At 43.4% G+C, this 16,838-nt stretch overlaps 1 protein-coding gene across 1 annotated transcript in view; it reads right to left on the minus strand.

Moving 5' to 3' along the window:
• Positions 1 to 16,838, minus strand: part of NEDD1 (NEDD1 gamma-tubulin ring complex targeting factor) — a 149,674-nt gene that overhangs the window by 53,640 nt on the left and 79,196 nt on the right. The window contains exons 10-13 of the mRNA XM_073620264.1: positions 14,915 to 14,962; positions 14,035 to 14,237; positions 12,405 to 12,552; positions 10,717 to 10,873 (exon numbers count right to left, since the gene is read on the minus strand). Of these exons, the coding sequence (XP_073476365.1) occupies positions 10,717 to 10,873; positions 12,405 to 12,552; positions 14,035 to 14,237; positions 14,915 to 14,962 (556 nt within the window). The remainder of the gene's footprint in view (positions 1 to 10,716; positions 10,874 to 12,404; positions 12,553 to 14,034; positions 14,238 to 14,914; positions 14,963 to 16,838) is intronic.

Consider the following 16,838-nt stretch of genomic DNA (forward strand, 5'->3'; position numbering starts at 1 on the left):
ACAACAGTCTCGGTTACCAGAAGGGGCACCAGTGATGTATGTCGCTTTTACTCTATCACAAGCAGCGGCCTTAGTGACAAGTCTGCCTGACCCAGAGAAGCAGCCAATTCCCTTCTACCACAGGATAGTGCAGATACAAGAAACTTACTCAGCTGCCTGGAGAGACTTGATCAGCCTATGCCAAATCAAAGCAGGATATGTCTTTTGGCCAGTCATGCAGATGGCCCTTAATGATGCCTGCCTGACAAGTGCCACTTCCTACACCTCAGGCGTGGAGTTCTGTGCACAACTCCACGACTGGGCAAAGGAGAAGTTGACGGATCAGACCACCACAATCCAAGATATTACCCAAGATAAAGGGGAGTCTGTGAAGTAGTATCATGCTAGACTCATAAAGGCACACACACACATGTTATCAACTGCTTTTGTTTCAGGGCTCAGAGAGGATATCAGAAAAGGCCTGATGGTGGCCCGCCCTGAATACCATTCAATGAAAATGTCTGATTTATTGTTGGTGACCAGAGGTATAGAAAATCAAAAAGGTAAAAAACCAACGCCCCTCATGGTAACCCATGACGAAGATCCCGCCTACACTAGTCCACCACCACTGCCCAATATCAGGGAAAAGGATCACCTGTTACAACTGTGGGAAACGGGGTCACTTCAGAAAAGAATGCAGAGCCCCAAGATGTCCCAGACGAAAAACCTACCACTTTCCTCATTGACAGGGGTGCAGCCAAAAGTGTGTTGAGGGCGGTGAACCTGCCTAATAATTCTTTCCTTTCCACTATTGATGTTTCCTGCGTAGGAATGGATGGGGTGCCCCGCTCCAGTCCACTTCCTGATTTGCTTGCCAGATTTGTGGTGTCCTCTACATGTCCCTTGAATCTACTAGGAGCTGATGTGTTGTCCAGACTACAGGCCTCAATCAGGACACGCCTGAAGGGGGGATGAAGTTACATACTCCCCTATCTTTAGAAGGCTAATCTGCTTTGTGTTCTCTGCCTCTCCTGATGACACTTAATAAGGCAAAAACTTCAAGTTCAATACTGCCGGAAGTACTTGACAGAATCCCTGCGTGCCTATGGTCCACAGGACCAGAAGACAACGGTCACTTAAAGGTGCCACCAGTTTCAGTCAAGCTAAAAGTGGGCGCATCATTGCCCCGGAAACCACAATAACCCCAAGAAGAGAATCCTAAAGGAGAACCAGGTACCTGCTGTGGATGCCTTTGACTGCAAAATACCTCACAGAGGTGGACCTTACAAACGCTTTCTTCAGTGTCCACCCTCACCCCTCCTGCTGGTACCTTTTCGCATTCATCCACGGAAAGAAACGGCAACATACCTAAACAGTTGTGCCACAAGGGGCACAGAACTTTCCAAGCCAGTTTGCAAAATCTATGGCTATCATCCTTGACACATGACAAGAGGAACAGCCGGAAGTGATTCTCTTCCAACATGTTGATGACCTTCTCCTTTGTGCAGCTGACTTACCCCCTGTTGAAGTCACCTCAGAAAGCCTGTTGTGCTATCTTGCCAACCAGGGCTGCAGAGCCTCAAAGCCCAAATTGCAGTGGTGCTCAACACCTGTCATTTTCCTTGGACTAATTTCCTAGTGCAGAGCATGGATTACAGAAGCCTTCCTACTGATGCTCTGCAATCAGACCCCTTCCAGATGTCTCCTGAAGAAATATCTAAAGTTTGAAGCCTCTAAGTGCGCCACCCCCGGCGCTAGGGCTCCCAGCCTACGGCAAAACGCTCAAGTTCTTTGTATCCGAACGTCTGGGACATGCTGCAGGTGTACTCACCCAATCACACGGCATCAGCCTACCCCCATAGGATATTATTCCTGTCGGCTGGATGCGGTAGCAAGAGGAGGCCTATTGTGTCTGCGAGCTGGATTTGCTACATAAGCCTTGCTTGACAAAACTTTGAACTTGGTCCTCGGACACTGCCTCGTTGTGCTTGCCCCCCATGACGTTGTTGCCATATTCAACCAAGATCCAGCCGAAACACTTGTCCACTACCAGACACTTGAGACTCCTGTGTTCCCTCCTACTGGACAGCATTACTCTATTAAGTTGTCAAACACTGAACCCTACCACCCTTCTTCCACTTCTCGAGGGGGGAAAGGAGGAGGAGGAGTAGAGTCTTGACTTGTCACCCCATGACCACACAGGACACGCGGTCACCACTGAAAACACTGTTCTACAAGCTGAAGCCTTACCACCGGTGATGTCTACACAGGAGGCAGAGCTGTAAGCACTTACTACAGCATGTAAATAGGCAGAGGGAAAAAGAGCCAACATTCATATGGACTCAAGATATGCTTTCAGCATTGCCCATGATAATGGTGTTATCTAGGACAGAGGATTCCTGATGGCTGCAGGAACACCTGTGAAAACTTGATTGATGCCTTGCTTCTCACAACCCAAGTGACTATTATGAGTAAAAGCACACGACAAACTGAACTCAAAGGAAGTTTAAGGCAATCATCTAGCCAATTCAGCTGCCAAACAGACAGCTGGTGGTCCACGGGAAGTGGACAGCAGGGTGGTAGAAGAAGACCACCCCGTGCTTACCTTACAGACTTTCCCAGTGGACAGAGTTTATCTAAAAGAACTACAGGAAACAAGTCCGGATAAGAAGGAAAGCTGGAAACGGAGAGGAGCAACTCTCAGAAATGGACTATTCGAGTGCAACAAGAAGCCTTGTCTACCCAGGAGTATGTACCCAGCTGTGGTGCAATGGGCACATGGAGCTGCCCACTTGACAAAGACGAACTCTCTTATCAACAAGTGTTGCACCAAGAGTTACTCCACTGACTGACAACTTCTGCAGATCATGCATTATCTGCACCAAATGTAACCCAGGATGCACAGAAGAAGCACCTGGCAAAAGCCCTATACCCCATTCCAGAGGATGCAAATTGATCATTCTCAAGTGCCAAGAAGTGGCAGATTCGAATACGCCCTAGTGGAAGTGGTCATGACTGCCTGGACCACAGCTAAGAAACTACTGAGTGAGATAGTATGTAGATTTGGGGTCCCAGAGGTGATATTGAGAGATCAGGGCCCAGCCTTAACAGTAACCCTTACTAAAGAGATTTGGGCAGCACTGGGGGTTCAGTTGACACTACACATCCCATACCACCCTCAAAGTAGCGGGAAGGTAGAAAGGATGAATGGGACATTAAAAACAGGATGTTAAAGATGGCCCAAGAGACTAACATGAGTTGGCCAGACAGTTAGCCCATTGCCCTATTCAGTGTCAGACACACCCCCAGGGGAAACATGCCCTATCCCCTTATGAAATTTTGTTTGGTTCAGCTCCCAGACTTGGTTGTTACTTTCCACAACAGTTACAGTTGCAGTCTGATGTGTTGACTAATTATGTAACCACACTATCACTAGAATTAACCTGAATGCATGTCCAGGTGTTTTCTTCCATTCCAGATCCTGAATTAGATACAGGAACACACCAACTACTGTCTGGAGATCCTTGAGCCAAGTTATGATGGTCCATTCCAAGTTTTGCTGACCACAGCCACCTCAGTCAAGATGGCCAGGAAGAATACCTGAATGCACGCTTATCACTGCAGGAGAGCATGTTTTCGGGTGCTGCATATCCTTTTTCTGTTTGACCTAGGGGGGGGGGGGGCCCAGGGGGTGGCCATCACAAAAATGATAACATAATTACGTTTTGGTGTAACTCTTCAGGTACACATGTGACCACCTTTACCTTAGATTACTGTGACATAGTACCTTGTCCGTTTGACCCTTCATGGTGATGCCATTGGTACAGTGATATCCCTGACGGTAAGGACATATATGTATGCCACACAGACAGTTACTGGGGACAGAGTTGTGGTTTCTGTGGGGGCCAGTGGGTTGGAACACAGGGCCAGACTGGGCGACCACAGAGTGCATTAGACAAAAAAGATGAAAATAGAAAGCCCCCATATCCTAACCAAAGATACCCCTGATACATACACTGACCCAGCACACAGTCAGAGGAGGAAGCGAGCAGCTCTCTCCGGAAGCTTTGACCCTCATGTATACATAGATGCCATAGGGGTCCCAAGGGGGGTACCTGATGAATTTAAAGCCAGGGACCAGGTAAAAGCTGGTTTTGAGTCTCTGATCCCCATAAAAACTGTCAGCAAGAATGTAGATTGGATTAACTACATGTCATGGTTATGCAATAGAGTTTGTCGATCAACATACCTGTCTCCATGTGTTCATCTCTAGAGACCAGCTGACCCTCACCTGACTGCTTTTGTAACCTCTCCTCTAAGCATGGCCCCACCCCAGGCCCTATCAGGGAACCCTATATTAACCTGTGCACTGCAAGCCAGCAGTGCTGATCAACCATTGTGTGTTAGCCTCTGTGTGTACTTGCTGCGTTTCCTACATCTGATTCCTGTTACCGACCTTGGCTTGTACCTTACTTTCCTTGTTGTTCCAGCCTGCTGCCTCCTTCCTCTTCTCCTGTAGTCTACCGTGAGCGTGAGCTGTGAGACCCTGGGGGCCGCGACCTGGAGCCAGACTGCAGCGCAGTCCATCCTTACCATTAAAGGCTCTGGTGAACACCTGCTGGCTCTTAGACTCCGCGCCCCGGGGAATCTATGCTCTAGCTCCCAGTGGGATCTGTGTCAGTGATCCAGTAGACCTGATTCCTGAACCTCCCAGGGTTTAAGCCGCAGCAGTCAGCCGTAGGGTCCACTACCTTGCGGTGCACTCCTGATCCCAACGGTGTGCATCTGTCACCCAGCCTCTAGGTGACCTGACACTACACATATTATAACCAACAGAGATTTGTAAATTACTCTAAAGATGCCCTCCAGCGAATTGCTGACCAGTTAGCCCCCACTTCCTACATGACATTCCAGGACCGGATGGCCTTAGACATGGTGCTAGCTGGGAAAGGAGGTGTTTTGTAAAACCATTAAAAAAAACAGGAACTTGCTGCACATACATTCCTGATAATACTGGCCCAAATGGTAAGGTTACTTTAGCTATGAAGAAATTAAAAGATCTGTCATTGGAGTTGAAGAAGAACTCAGGTATCACAGACCCATGGGACCAATATTTTAGCTGGATGAGTGGGTGGCAGAAGGTGCTCGCCCAGATACGGGTAAGGGTATTAATAATCCTGGTTCTTTTAGCCCTGATTGTATGCTGTATTCTACCTTTCGTAAAAAGTTAATGAGCAAGGCTGTAGACAATAGCACACCTACATTTCTCCACCAAGAAGAAGAGGACCTCCTTATGATGGAAGATGACAAACCCTTCACTCCTCTACAGTCACTCCCTGTCCATAATCTCACAGTCCTATAGGGTTTTAGGGATAGATAGCGCCTGACTGCACCTCTCCAGCTGTATCGAGGAGGGAAGTGAACAGTTGCTGCCCAATTCTATATACAGCCTAAAAGAGTTGCTGAGGAGAAGGGCCAGGCCAAAGTGGGACCTTTAGTATTAGGGACAGAAAAGAGAAAATAGTCATTTTAGGGGGGATTGTGAAGGAATGTGATGTAAATAATAATAATAATAATCTGAAAATGTCTATTTTCTTATGTGCATACATATTTTTCTCCTTACTCATTATATAAGTATACAGATTAGCTCTGTTCCTATATTTTCTCAAGATGGCGGGTACCCCCTGCATCCCACACATCAGAAGAACGCGGAACTGAAGATAAAACCAAGGACAGCCAGACCTCGTTATGAAGATTCTCCATTTTCTTTTTCTATCTTAACCAATGAGATGTACCTATTAGACTAACATAGCAATGACGTATTTGTGTGTATAAAACATTAGCACCGCCTTGAATAAATTAGAAGTGTAAGAAGTAACGGAGCTGAGCGTGTCTCAGAGTGTTTACTTTTATATGCATGCATATCCACACTTTTCAATTAGAGACAGTAGCAGATAACCTTGGGCTCGATTGGAGCTCTTAATCATTTCCTTAACAGACCACTTGCTATAATCTACTTGACCTTTTTCCCTGCAATGCAAATACCATTTTTTGACACTTTAATCCTCCACTTCCGCAGTACCTCGCCGCAGCGAGGTAGGTCATGTCTGCCTGTTCATTGGCTCCTGGGATATGAGTTTCATCAATCCCAGGAGTCAATGGGCATCTGGCGCTTGTAGCATCGCCTCGCCGTGCTTTGTATATGTGCATGCACGAGACAGCCAGCAGCTCCCAGAAGGAGATACCAATCAGTGTGCTTCAGATGCCCACACTAAAGGCAGGAGCACGCCCCATGGGGACAGCAAGGTACATTAAAAAAAAAAAACAAAGACAACAAACACATTAATAAAACCTACTTTCACTACTAATTCTGTTGGATATGGGATTAGCTGGAAACAGGGTGGCATTAAAAAAAAAAAAAAAAAAAAAAAAAAAAAAAAAGAGAAAGAAAAAAACAGCTGGAACTCCAATTTAAGTACAGGACCCAGGGCTCTCAGTGAGTAGCCCAGTCTCTGTGGAGCATGCTCTGTAGCTCGCTACCAGCATAAAATCAACTATGCATATATGTCCTATATAGAGACACACATCCGTGAGGTTGTATATATGCATATACTCAGCGGGAATGGGTTAATATTCTCAACCTTCTTTATGGTTCACTAATCTAGCAATACATTTCATTTGTGGGAAGGAAATTACATACATTTTACTTGTGTATAGTGTAGCAAGACCCTAATTGTCAGTTAGGTCAAGTGAAGCGTTCTTGATGTGGACAGAGGCTACAAGGTCCCACTGGAGTAAAGAGGCTACAACTAATACCCTGTACAAACGGTCGGACTTTCCGACATAATATGTGCGATTGGAGCTTGTTGTCGGAAATTCCGACCATGTGTGGGCTCCATCAGACTTTTTCCATTGGAATTTCCGACACACAAAGTTTGAGAGCATGCTATAAAATTTTCCGACAACAAAATCCGATCCTTTAAATTCCGATCGTGTGTAGACAAATCCGACGGACAAAGTGCCACGCATGCTCAGAATAAATTAAGAGACGAAAGCTATTGGCTATTGCCCCGTTTATAGTCCCGACGTACATGTTTTACACCACCGTGTTCAGAACAATCGGATTTTCCGACAACTTTGTGTGACCGTGTGTATGCAAGACACGTTTGAGCCAACATCCGTTGGAAAAAATCCATGGATTTTGTTGTCGGAATGTCTGATCAATGTCCGACCGTGTGTACGGGGCATAAGCGTACCAACTCCATGCAAGACTTTCGCGCGTTTAGGACTTTAGCTTCAAGATTAGGTAAACCCCATTCCCTTTGGGACCATGGAGAGATTGGAAAAGAAATCCTTGTACTGTTTGAAGGATGGAACTAGGGTAATGACTCCCAGAACCAATGCATGCAAGTTGGCTAAATGCTGCAGAAAGACGGATGTTGGAGGGAAAGAAACAATCCAGGGGCAAGAACTGGAATTCTATCTTGAAAATGGAAGAAACAACCTCTAGAACCACCTGTCTGAAGTGTGAACAAGCCGAAAATTCACACAGAGAACATCCCCCCACCTTGAAGTGTTGAGGTGGGAGTGTATCTTCATGCAGAAGTGTTTTTTTCAGCAGGTTCAGGGTTCTTGGTGCTTGGGCTGCCAAGAACATTTGGCCACAAAGGAGGTGGAAGGCTTGGTAGATTTGTTCTTCGAGGAGTAGGGATGCACCGATACCAGTGTTTTTTTTTTTGTTTACGAGTACCAATACTTTTTTTTTAGTACTCGTCGATACCAATTACCGATACCTACCGCAACTGTTTTGTTTACACTTCAGCTGTCGGCAATGGTACAAAGCATTGAAAAGTCATTTACAAATGAAATAAATTGATTTTGTTTTTTAATTTTGTGCTTTTTTAATGTGAAATGTGTAAATACCGTATTTATCGGCGTATAACACGCGCCGGTGTATAACACGCACCCAAGTTAAGGAGGGAATTTTAAGGAAAAAAACTTTTAGGAGTAAAGTTTAAGGAAGAAAAACTTACATTAAAATGCCCATCAATGCAGCGTTATCGGTGTCCATCTGCAGCCTTGTCAGTGTCAGTGCAGCCTTGCCCAGTGTCCAGTGCAGCCTTGTCAGTGCAGCCTTGCCCCAGTGCAGAATTGTCAGTGCAGCCTTGCCCCAGTGTCCATTGCAACCTTGTCAGTGCAGCTTTGCCCCAGTGCAGCCTTGTCAGTGCAGCCTTGTCAGTGCAGCCATGTCAGTGCAGCTTTTCTCCAGTGCAGCCTTGCCCCAGTGCAGCTTTGCCCCCATGCAGCCTTGCCCCCGTGCAGCCTTGCCCCCGTGCAGCCTTGCCCCAGTGCAGCCTTGCCCCAGTGCAGCCTTGCCCCAGTGCAGCCTTGCCCCAGTGCAGCCTTGCCCCAGTGCAGCCTTGCCCCAGTGCAGCCTTGCCCCCCCCGTGCAGCTTTGTGGGATCGCCGCAATCCCTGCCGTCATACACAGCCCTGTGTAAATTTAAATATGGCGCCGAGACTGCAGGGACTCGGCGGAGCGCTGATACACATAGCCGAGAGTCCTCGGGTTTTCTCGGCGTCGCTTACAGTCCCGGCCTACGGCCGGGACTGTAAGCGGCGCCGAGAAAACCCGAGGACTCTCGGCTATGTGTAGCTCCGCTCCGCCAAGTCCCTGCAGTCTGGGCGCCATATTTGAATTTCCACACGGCTGTGTATGTCGGCGGCGATCGCGGCAATTGCCGCGATCGCTCCGATCACACACAATTGGGGGGGGATCGGCCTATAACACGCACCCACGATTTTCCCCTGATTTTCAGGGGAAAAAAGTGCGTGTTATATGCCGATAAATACGGTATATGTTAATATATATGTGTGTAAATATTCACTAACAAAGCAAACAAAAAAAGTTTTAAAGTTTAGACGTGAGAAAAAAAAAAAAAAAAAGCATTAAAAAGAATAATTAAATGGAGGAGAATAGGGAGTTAATTAAAGCGGAGTTCCACCCAAATTTTGAACAATATCTGTATGTATTCTCTTCCTTGCCTAGATGCTGACATGCCATTTAAAAAAATTGAAATTGCCGTAATTACCTTTTATTTTTCTATTCTTCTTTGCACTTCCTGGTTCTCCTCCCGTGGGAGTAGGCGTGTTTCTAGCCTCTCCCAGACTCCTGGGAGCTAGTCTCAGGCTTCCCAGGATGCCACTGAGCATGTGCGGGAACGAGCGGTGAATGCTGGAAGCACAGCATTCACCACATCCAGGAAATAAATGCTTGTGGGCTTCAAATGCCCACAATGAAGATGGAAACCCCCTGGAGTGAATAATATAAGTTATTCTTTCCGACGAAATCTGACACAGGCGGACATATTACACACAATATGTGAGTATGTAATGCTGAGAAGAAAAGTTTGTGAATGAACTCAAAAAAAAAAAAAAAAAAACGATAGATAGGTGCACCCCCGCTTTAAGGCTGATTAGAGTAAATTAAGGGTTAAACAGAGGAACATTTGTTCATCTTCACTGACAGCTCAAAGAACCAAGCCTAAAAGTATCGGTTTCAGGTATCAGTGCATTTGCAAGAGTACCGATACTTGTGCAAATACTGGGTATCGGCGCAACCCTATCGAGGAGGATCCCTGGCCACGAAAAACACTTGTGAGCAAAGGAGGGGGACCATGCCTTGCGACGGGAGTCTTTTGTCTTCTGAGCTTGAAGAAGTAAAGTGCTCTTACTCCCAATGAGATTTTCCATGTCATCCCAAGACACGCTGAACAGTCTGGTCAGCAGACCAATCACTGTCCAAAGCTTGCGGCCTCAACCTAAGCAACAGCTCCACAATACACCCTTCCCTTATCAATGACATCGCAAAGTTACTAATTCCCAGTCATCTCTCACCTCAACTACTGAAACTCCCTCCTCATTGGCCTATCTTTATATAGGCTATTGCACTTCAGCCCATCATGAATGCTGCTGCCAGACTCATCCACTATACCAACCGTTCAGTGTCTGCTACCCCTCTCTGCCAATCCCCCCATTGGCTTCAGCTCACTCAAATTAAATTCAAAATACTAAACTTACAAAGCTATCCACAACTCTGTCCCCAGCTACACCATTAACCTAGTCTCCAAATGCCACCAAATACTTCTTTGTTCCTCCCAAGACCTCCTGCTCTCTAACTCCCTTGTCACCTCCTCCCATGCTCAACTCCAGGACTTTCCCCATCCCAATCTGTCCGACTATCACTTACACTGTCCACTTTTAGGCATTCCCTGAAAACCCTTCTCTTTGGAGAAGCCTATCCTGCCCACACCTAACAAATTAACTTTTATTTTCTCCATCAGCTCATCCCCCACAGTTATTACCTTTTGTATCATTTAACCCTCCCTTTTAGATTGCAAGCCCTAACGAGCAGGGCCCTCTGATTCCTCCTGTATTAAATTGTATTGTAACTATACAGCCTGCCCTGATGCTGCAAACCGTTAACACAAAATAAATCCTGTATAATAATAATCAAACCCATCCATGATGAAGCATGGCTGTCCCCTTCAATAAACGATAGAGAAAACTAAAGTTCAATAAATATAACGGCATCTTATTGAACTACCATGCCTAAAGAATCGTCTTCTTCCAAATGTACACTGACCACTGAAAACCAAAATCAAAAGTTACATGGCTTCCTGCATAAGGAAGCTTGTAAATGACAGCAGAAAACAAAGAAAAAAAAACAAAAATTACCGGAAGTCCTCAAGCGTTTCCTCTATCATGTTTCTTATGAAATTGATTTGAACAGATGTTAAGGGGGCTCCACTTTTCTCACTAGTCAATGAATCAGCAATTTTTTCTGACAATGAGGAAGCAATGTCTTTACTGATTGATGTAGATAACTTTGGGCCTGTAAAATTAAAAAGCATAGGACACTAAATACCAAAGCAAAACGTACTACAATCTACTAAACTGTCTTTAAAAGTTCAACAATAATTTACATATCTTAACAGTAACAATATGAACTAGTATAGATGCAAGGGTTTGGACATAAAGATGGTAGAGTTAATGCATTTAAAGGATGAATTACAAGAAACTCTCACTATATGTTTTATATGTTTATGTGTTCCCATTCACACAGCATACCCCCTCAATTCTTTTTTTTTTTTTTTAACATATTTCTTCCCTTTAAGATGTTTCTCAGGAGAAGGCATCATGGCTGACTGCAAGGATTTTTTTTTTTACTTTGTCCTCATTGATATGCAATTAAAGAATCTTAGCTTTGCTACCTTTAACCCTGTTATGACAGACCACATTCAAATCTAGTTAAAACGGATAATGAAGATTATCTGCTTGCACAGTAAAAACAGGGTTAATTATGGCATACATGTCCAGCCCCCTCAAACATATTAAACTAGTAGGATCTTACAATACTGGAGGATCGCAAATAGAGGATTTGTGCATAGTTGAGTTGCTTAGCTAGGTTTCCATGTCCTATGCACAATAACATAGGAACTCGGATGCAGAAAATGGCAGCAGGTGCTCTGGACTGATGAGTCAAAATGTGCAATTTTTGACTAACAGGAGGCAGTTTGTTCGTGAAGGGCTGGAGAGCGGTATAATAATGAGTGCCTGCGGGCAACAGTGAAGCATGGTGGAGGTTCCTTGCAAGTTTGGGGCTGCATTTCTGCAAATGGAGTTGGAGATTTGGTCAGAATCAGTGTACTCAATTCTGAGAAATATCGGAAGATACCTAGCCATCATGCCATACCATCAGAGAGGAGTATGATTAGCCCCAAATTTATTCTACAGCAGGACAAAGACTCCAAACACACAATGTCATTAGGAACTATCTTCAGCGTAAAGAAGAACAAGGAGTCCTGGAAGTGATGGTTTGGCTTCCACAGAGCCCTGCTCTCAACATCATTCAGTCTGTCTGGGACTACATGAAGAGACAGAAGGTTTTGAGGCAGTCGACATCCACAGAGGATCTGTGGTAAGTTCAAGATGTTTGGAACAACCTACCTGCCAAGTTCCTTCAAAACCTGTGAGCAAGCTTACCTAGAAGATTTGATGCTGGTTTAAAGGCAACAGGTGGTCACACCAAATGTTGATTTGGAATTCTTTACTTTCCATTTTGTTAACTGATAAAAATAAACTATTAACACTTCTATTTCTGAAAGCATTCTTAATTTACAGCATTTTTTCACACCTGCCTAAAACTTTTGCACAGTAGTATATATAGATATACGCACACACGCATATACTGTATACATACAAAGCATCATTTGCATTATTTACATCACAAATCTGTTCTACGTACACTGTATATCTATCTAGAAACACTTATAAAAAGTAGCATAGATTCCCTTTAAGAAAAATAAAGCAAACAAATATAAAATATTTTCATAAAATAATGAAACTAGTTGCATCTTACATACTTGCTGCATTTGTAATATAAGCTTGAACATCTTGTTTAAACTGGGGTTGAATAAGATTTCCTGTTCTTTCATTTGCTTCTGGAGTCCACGATACAGGCACAGGTGATGCATTTAAATGAATATGCTCAGCATTCGATGATTTTGCAGGCTTAAGAAAGAAAACCATAAAAATGAGACCACTAAATACACAGTTTTCCATACAACCCTAAAATCATCTGCATTAGCTTATGGCTTGGCCAGTTTTGGTCTTGCGCTGTGACAGGGCAAATTCTGCCACCAGGGAGAGAGAAAAGAGTTAAAGCAGTTGTAAAGTCAGAAGATTTTTTATCTTAATGCATTCTATGCATTAAGATAAAAAGCCTTCTGTGTGCAGCAGCCCCCCTAACACTTACCTGAGGTCCCTTTCTGTCCAGCGTTGTCCACAAGTGTCTCAGCTGTCCTAGATTCTCCTTCCTGATTGGCTGAGACCCAGCAGTTGGGCCATTGGCTCCCGCTGCTGTCAAAGTCAGCTAGCCAATCAGGAGAGCGGGGGTGGGGCCGTGTCAGGGCTCCAAGTCTGAATAGACACAGGGACCTGTGACTCAGCTTGGGTGCCCCCCATAGCAAGCTGCTTGCTGTGGGGGCACTGAACAGGAGGGAGGGTCCAGGATCACAGAAGAGGGACCAGAGAAGAGGAACTGGGCCATTCTGTGCAAATCCACTGCAACAGAGCAGGTAAGTATAACATGTTTATTATAGGAAAAAAACGAGTTTACAAATCACTTTAAACTTACAAGGATAGTGTCTCATCTCCCTCAAATCCCCTTTATCCTCAACAACACTAGGAACGTCAGCACTGTAAAGCTCCTGTCAGCCTTCCTCTCCGAGTCAAGACAAACAAACAATCAAGGCTGAAAATGTACATACTGTATTTATCGGCGTACCACACGCACTTTTTTCCCCTTAAAATCAGGGGAAAATATAACTGATATGGCATGCTCATCAATGCCACATCAGTTATCATCCATGCCACTACAGTGCTCACAAAAGTGTAATAGGTAGTCAAATTACATTGGTGTAAGGGAGATGGTGCTCCCTGCATGTTGGGCCTCTCTACATGGGCACAAAAAAAAAAAAAAAAAAAAAAAAAAACACTTGTGTGAAAAAAAGGACAAAAATTTCATATAGGTACAGTGTTGCATGACTGAGTAATTGCCATTCAAAATGTGAGAGCACCGAAAGCTGAAAATTGGTATGGTTAGGAAGGGGGTTTCAGTGGGTAAGTGGTTAAAACACAAAAGCAAGCCACTAGGTACAACAATGCAATGGTACTTTTGAAGAAGGCGGCCTTGCCTGGCCAGGAGTTGATCAGTTCTCAAGAAAAAAAACATTATATGTCTCTTTTGTACTATGCCAAGTGGTCTAATATTTTCTAGGTATTATATGTTTAACAAAAAAGCAGACAAAGACAAATGTAGAATTTATGTTGTAGACCTAACCACCTCCTTCTCCTAATGTTATGGTCATTAGCTGCAGGAAGGAAATCAAATCTACAAAGATACACAGAGCAGGGATGCCTTTCGTGATAACACAATGACCAATTTACAAGGCTTAAGCCTTGTAACAGTCAAATAAAGTTGTTATGCGTTACCTGTTTAAAATTCTCTCTTAAATCTGTCTTTTTAATATACGGCCTTCTTGCTTTAAGCTCTACATCTTGTGGCTCATCTTCTTCTTTAATTGGGCTTCCAATAATTAAGTGCAATGGAGAGGAATGCATTCCTTGTGAACTGGCACCAACAGGAAGTCGCCTTGTGGCAGGCATGGAATTTAACTGAGCCAAGTAATCAAGATCTAAATGCAAAACAAAATACCAACTCTAAGTTAGCTACAATAAAAACAGCCTCAGCAAATTTAAAGCAAAAACATGATCAAAACAAACTACAGTAGTAATAAAAACGACAAATTATGACACAAGACAAAAACTTTCAGAAAATAGACATTTCCCACAAAGTACATTTTACCAAGGGCATTTACAGTCTTGTGTGCATATTTATTAAACCGCTATCACTGATTATCAGTTTCATCACATTTAAAAAGCCTATTCACCAACTAAATTCACTTGAAAACTCACCATGAGTCTACTTTGCCACTAATCACTGAATAGCCCACATTGTTCAATAGAAACACCAACCATCAGTAAAATTAGTCAATAATACAGCAAATGTTACGCCCACAGGCTCCATAGGGTTGAAAACATGCAACGTTTCAAACCGCATAATATTTTAGTAATTCACCATTCTTTTCTTTTGACGACCCAATCACTCATGCAAAACATATGCTGCCAGTTTTATATGTCCCTTAGTAACTAGCTTTTTTTATGAAAGTTCAAAAGATCTAAAGATTTTTGAATGTTCTCAGTTTGTTAATTTAGGATGTTCTTGCAAACACCAAATACAGAGAAAATTAAAATCAAATTATAAAATAAGAATAGTAGAGTGTAAAATAACTAAAAAAATGAGTCCACATACCATTTCCTTTAGAAGTGAGGTCATCCATCCCTTTAAAGTGTGATATATCTATAATAAAAATTAAATTGTTACACAACTTTTTACTAGGTTTATTGTGTATCATTTTGAGAAGAAAATTTGTGGATTAGAATTGCTGCACATCTGTTTTGTGAGAATCGTATCGGCGCTGTATTAAGGGAATTGAAATTGGCGATTGGACGAAATGCATTGGAGTTTCTAGTGCCGACGTCATGCCGCTGCTCGATCTGGGGTCAGCAGCTGCTTCGAATGTGAGAATATATATATTTGTGCTTTTAACCTAATTTTAATAAAATTGGTGCACTATTGGAAATCACATTTGGCTCATGGTGAGCTTTATCTGCCCTAGCTGGAGTTCATCAGAAGGTACCACTGAATGTGGATCGCTGCACGCACTCCAGAGGGATTTCTTATGTGTCACAGCCGTTTCTGCTGTTGTAATGAGAGCCCTATGTTCCAGTGAGTGTTGAATTCACAAGGAGTTGTTGGCTGGTTTCCTGAACACTATGGAAAGAGTAAACATACAGTGGATATAAGTCTACACACCCCTGTTAAAATGTCAGGTTTCTGTGATGTAAAAAAAAAAAAAAAAAAAAATATGAGACAAAAATAATTTCAGAACTTTTTCCATCTTTAATGTGACTTATAAACTGTACAACTCAGTTGAACAACAAACTGAAATCTTTTAGGTGGAGGGAAGTAAAAATAAAAAACTAAAACACGGTTGCATAAGTGTGCACACCCTTAAACTAATACTTTGTTGAAGTACCTTTTTATTTTATTACAGCATTCAGTCTTTTTGGGTATGAGTCTATCAACATGGCACAACTTGACTTGGCAAGATTTCTCTACTCTTCTTTGCAAAAACACTCCAAATCTGTAAGATTGCGAGGGCATCTCCTGTGCACAGCCCTCTTCAGATCACCCCACAGATTTTCAATCGGATTCAGGTCTGGGCTCTGGCTGAGCCATTGCCAAACTTAAATCTTCTTCTGGTGAAGCCATTCCTTTGTTGATTTGGATGTATGATTTGGGTCGTTGCCATGCTGAAAGATGACGTTCCCCTTCATGTTCAGCTTTCTAGCAGAAGCCTGAAGGTTTTGTATCAGTATTGACTGGTATTTGGAACTGTTCATAATTCCCTCTACCTTCACTAAGACCCCAGTTCCAGCTGAAGAAAAACAGCCCCAAAAGCATGATGCTGTCATTACCATGCTTCACTCTGGGTATGGTGTTCTTTTGGAGTGATGTGCAGTGTTTTTGCGCCAAAGTATTTCTTGGAATTATGGCCAAAAAGTTCAACCTTGGTTTCATCAGACCATAAACACAATTTCCCACACGCTTTTGTGGGAGACTTCAGATGGGTTTTTGCAAAATGTAGCCAGGCATGGATGTTTTTCTTTGTGAGAAAAGGCTTCAGTCTTGCCACGCTACCCCATAGCCCAGACATATGAAGAATATGGGAGATTGTTGTTACATGTACCACTCAGCCAGTACTTGCCAGATATTCCTGAAGCTGCTTTAATGTTGCTGTAGGCCTCTTGGCAGCCTCCTTGACCAGTTTTCTTCTCGTCGTGTCATCAATTTTGGAGGGACGTCCAGTTCTTGGTAATGTCACTGTTGACATTATTTTCTCCACTTGATGACTGTCTTCACTGTGTTGCATGGTATATCTAATGCCTGGGAAATTCTTTTGTACCCTTCTCCTGACTGATACCTTTTAACAATGAGATCCCTCTAATGCTTTGGAAGCTCTCTGCCGACCATGGCTTTTACTGTAGGATGCGACTATGAAAATGTTAGGAAAGACCTACTAGAACAGCTGAACTTTAATTAGAGGTACTTTAAAATGATGGCAGGTGTGTACTGTCTCCTATTTAACATAAGTTTGAATGTGATTGCTTAA

The sequence above is a fragment of the Aquarana catesbeiana genome, linkage group LG03, assembly GCF_042186555.1.
Source record: "Aquarana catesbeiana isolate 2022-GZ linkage group LG03, ASM4218655v1, whole genome shotgun sequence".
Classification (NCBI taxonomy): Eukaryota; Metazoa; Chordata; class Amphibia; order Anura; family Ranidae; genus Aquarana; species Aquarana catesbeiana.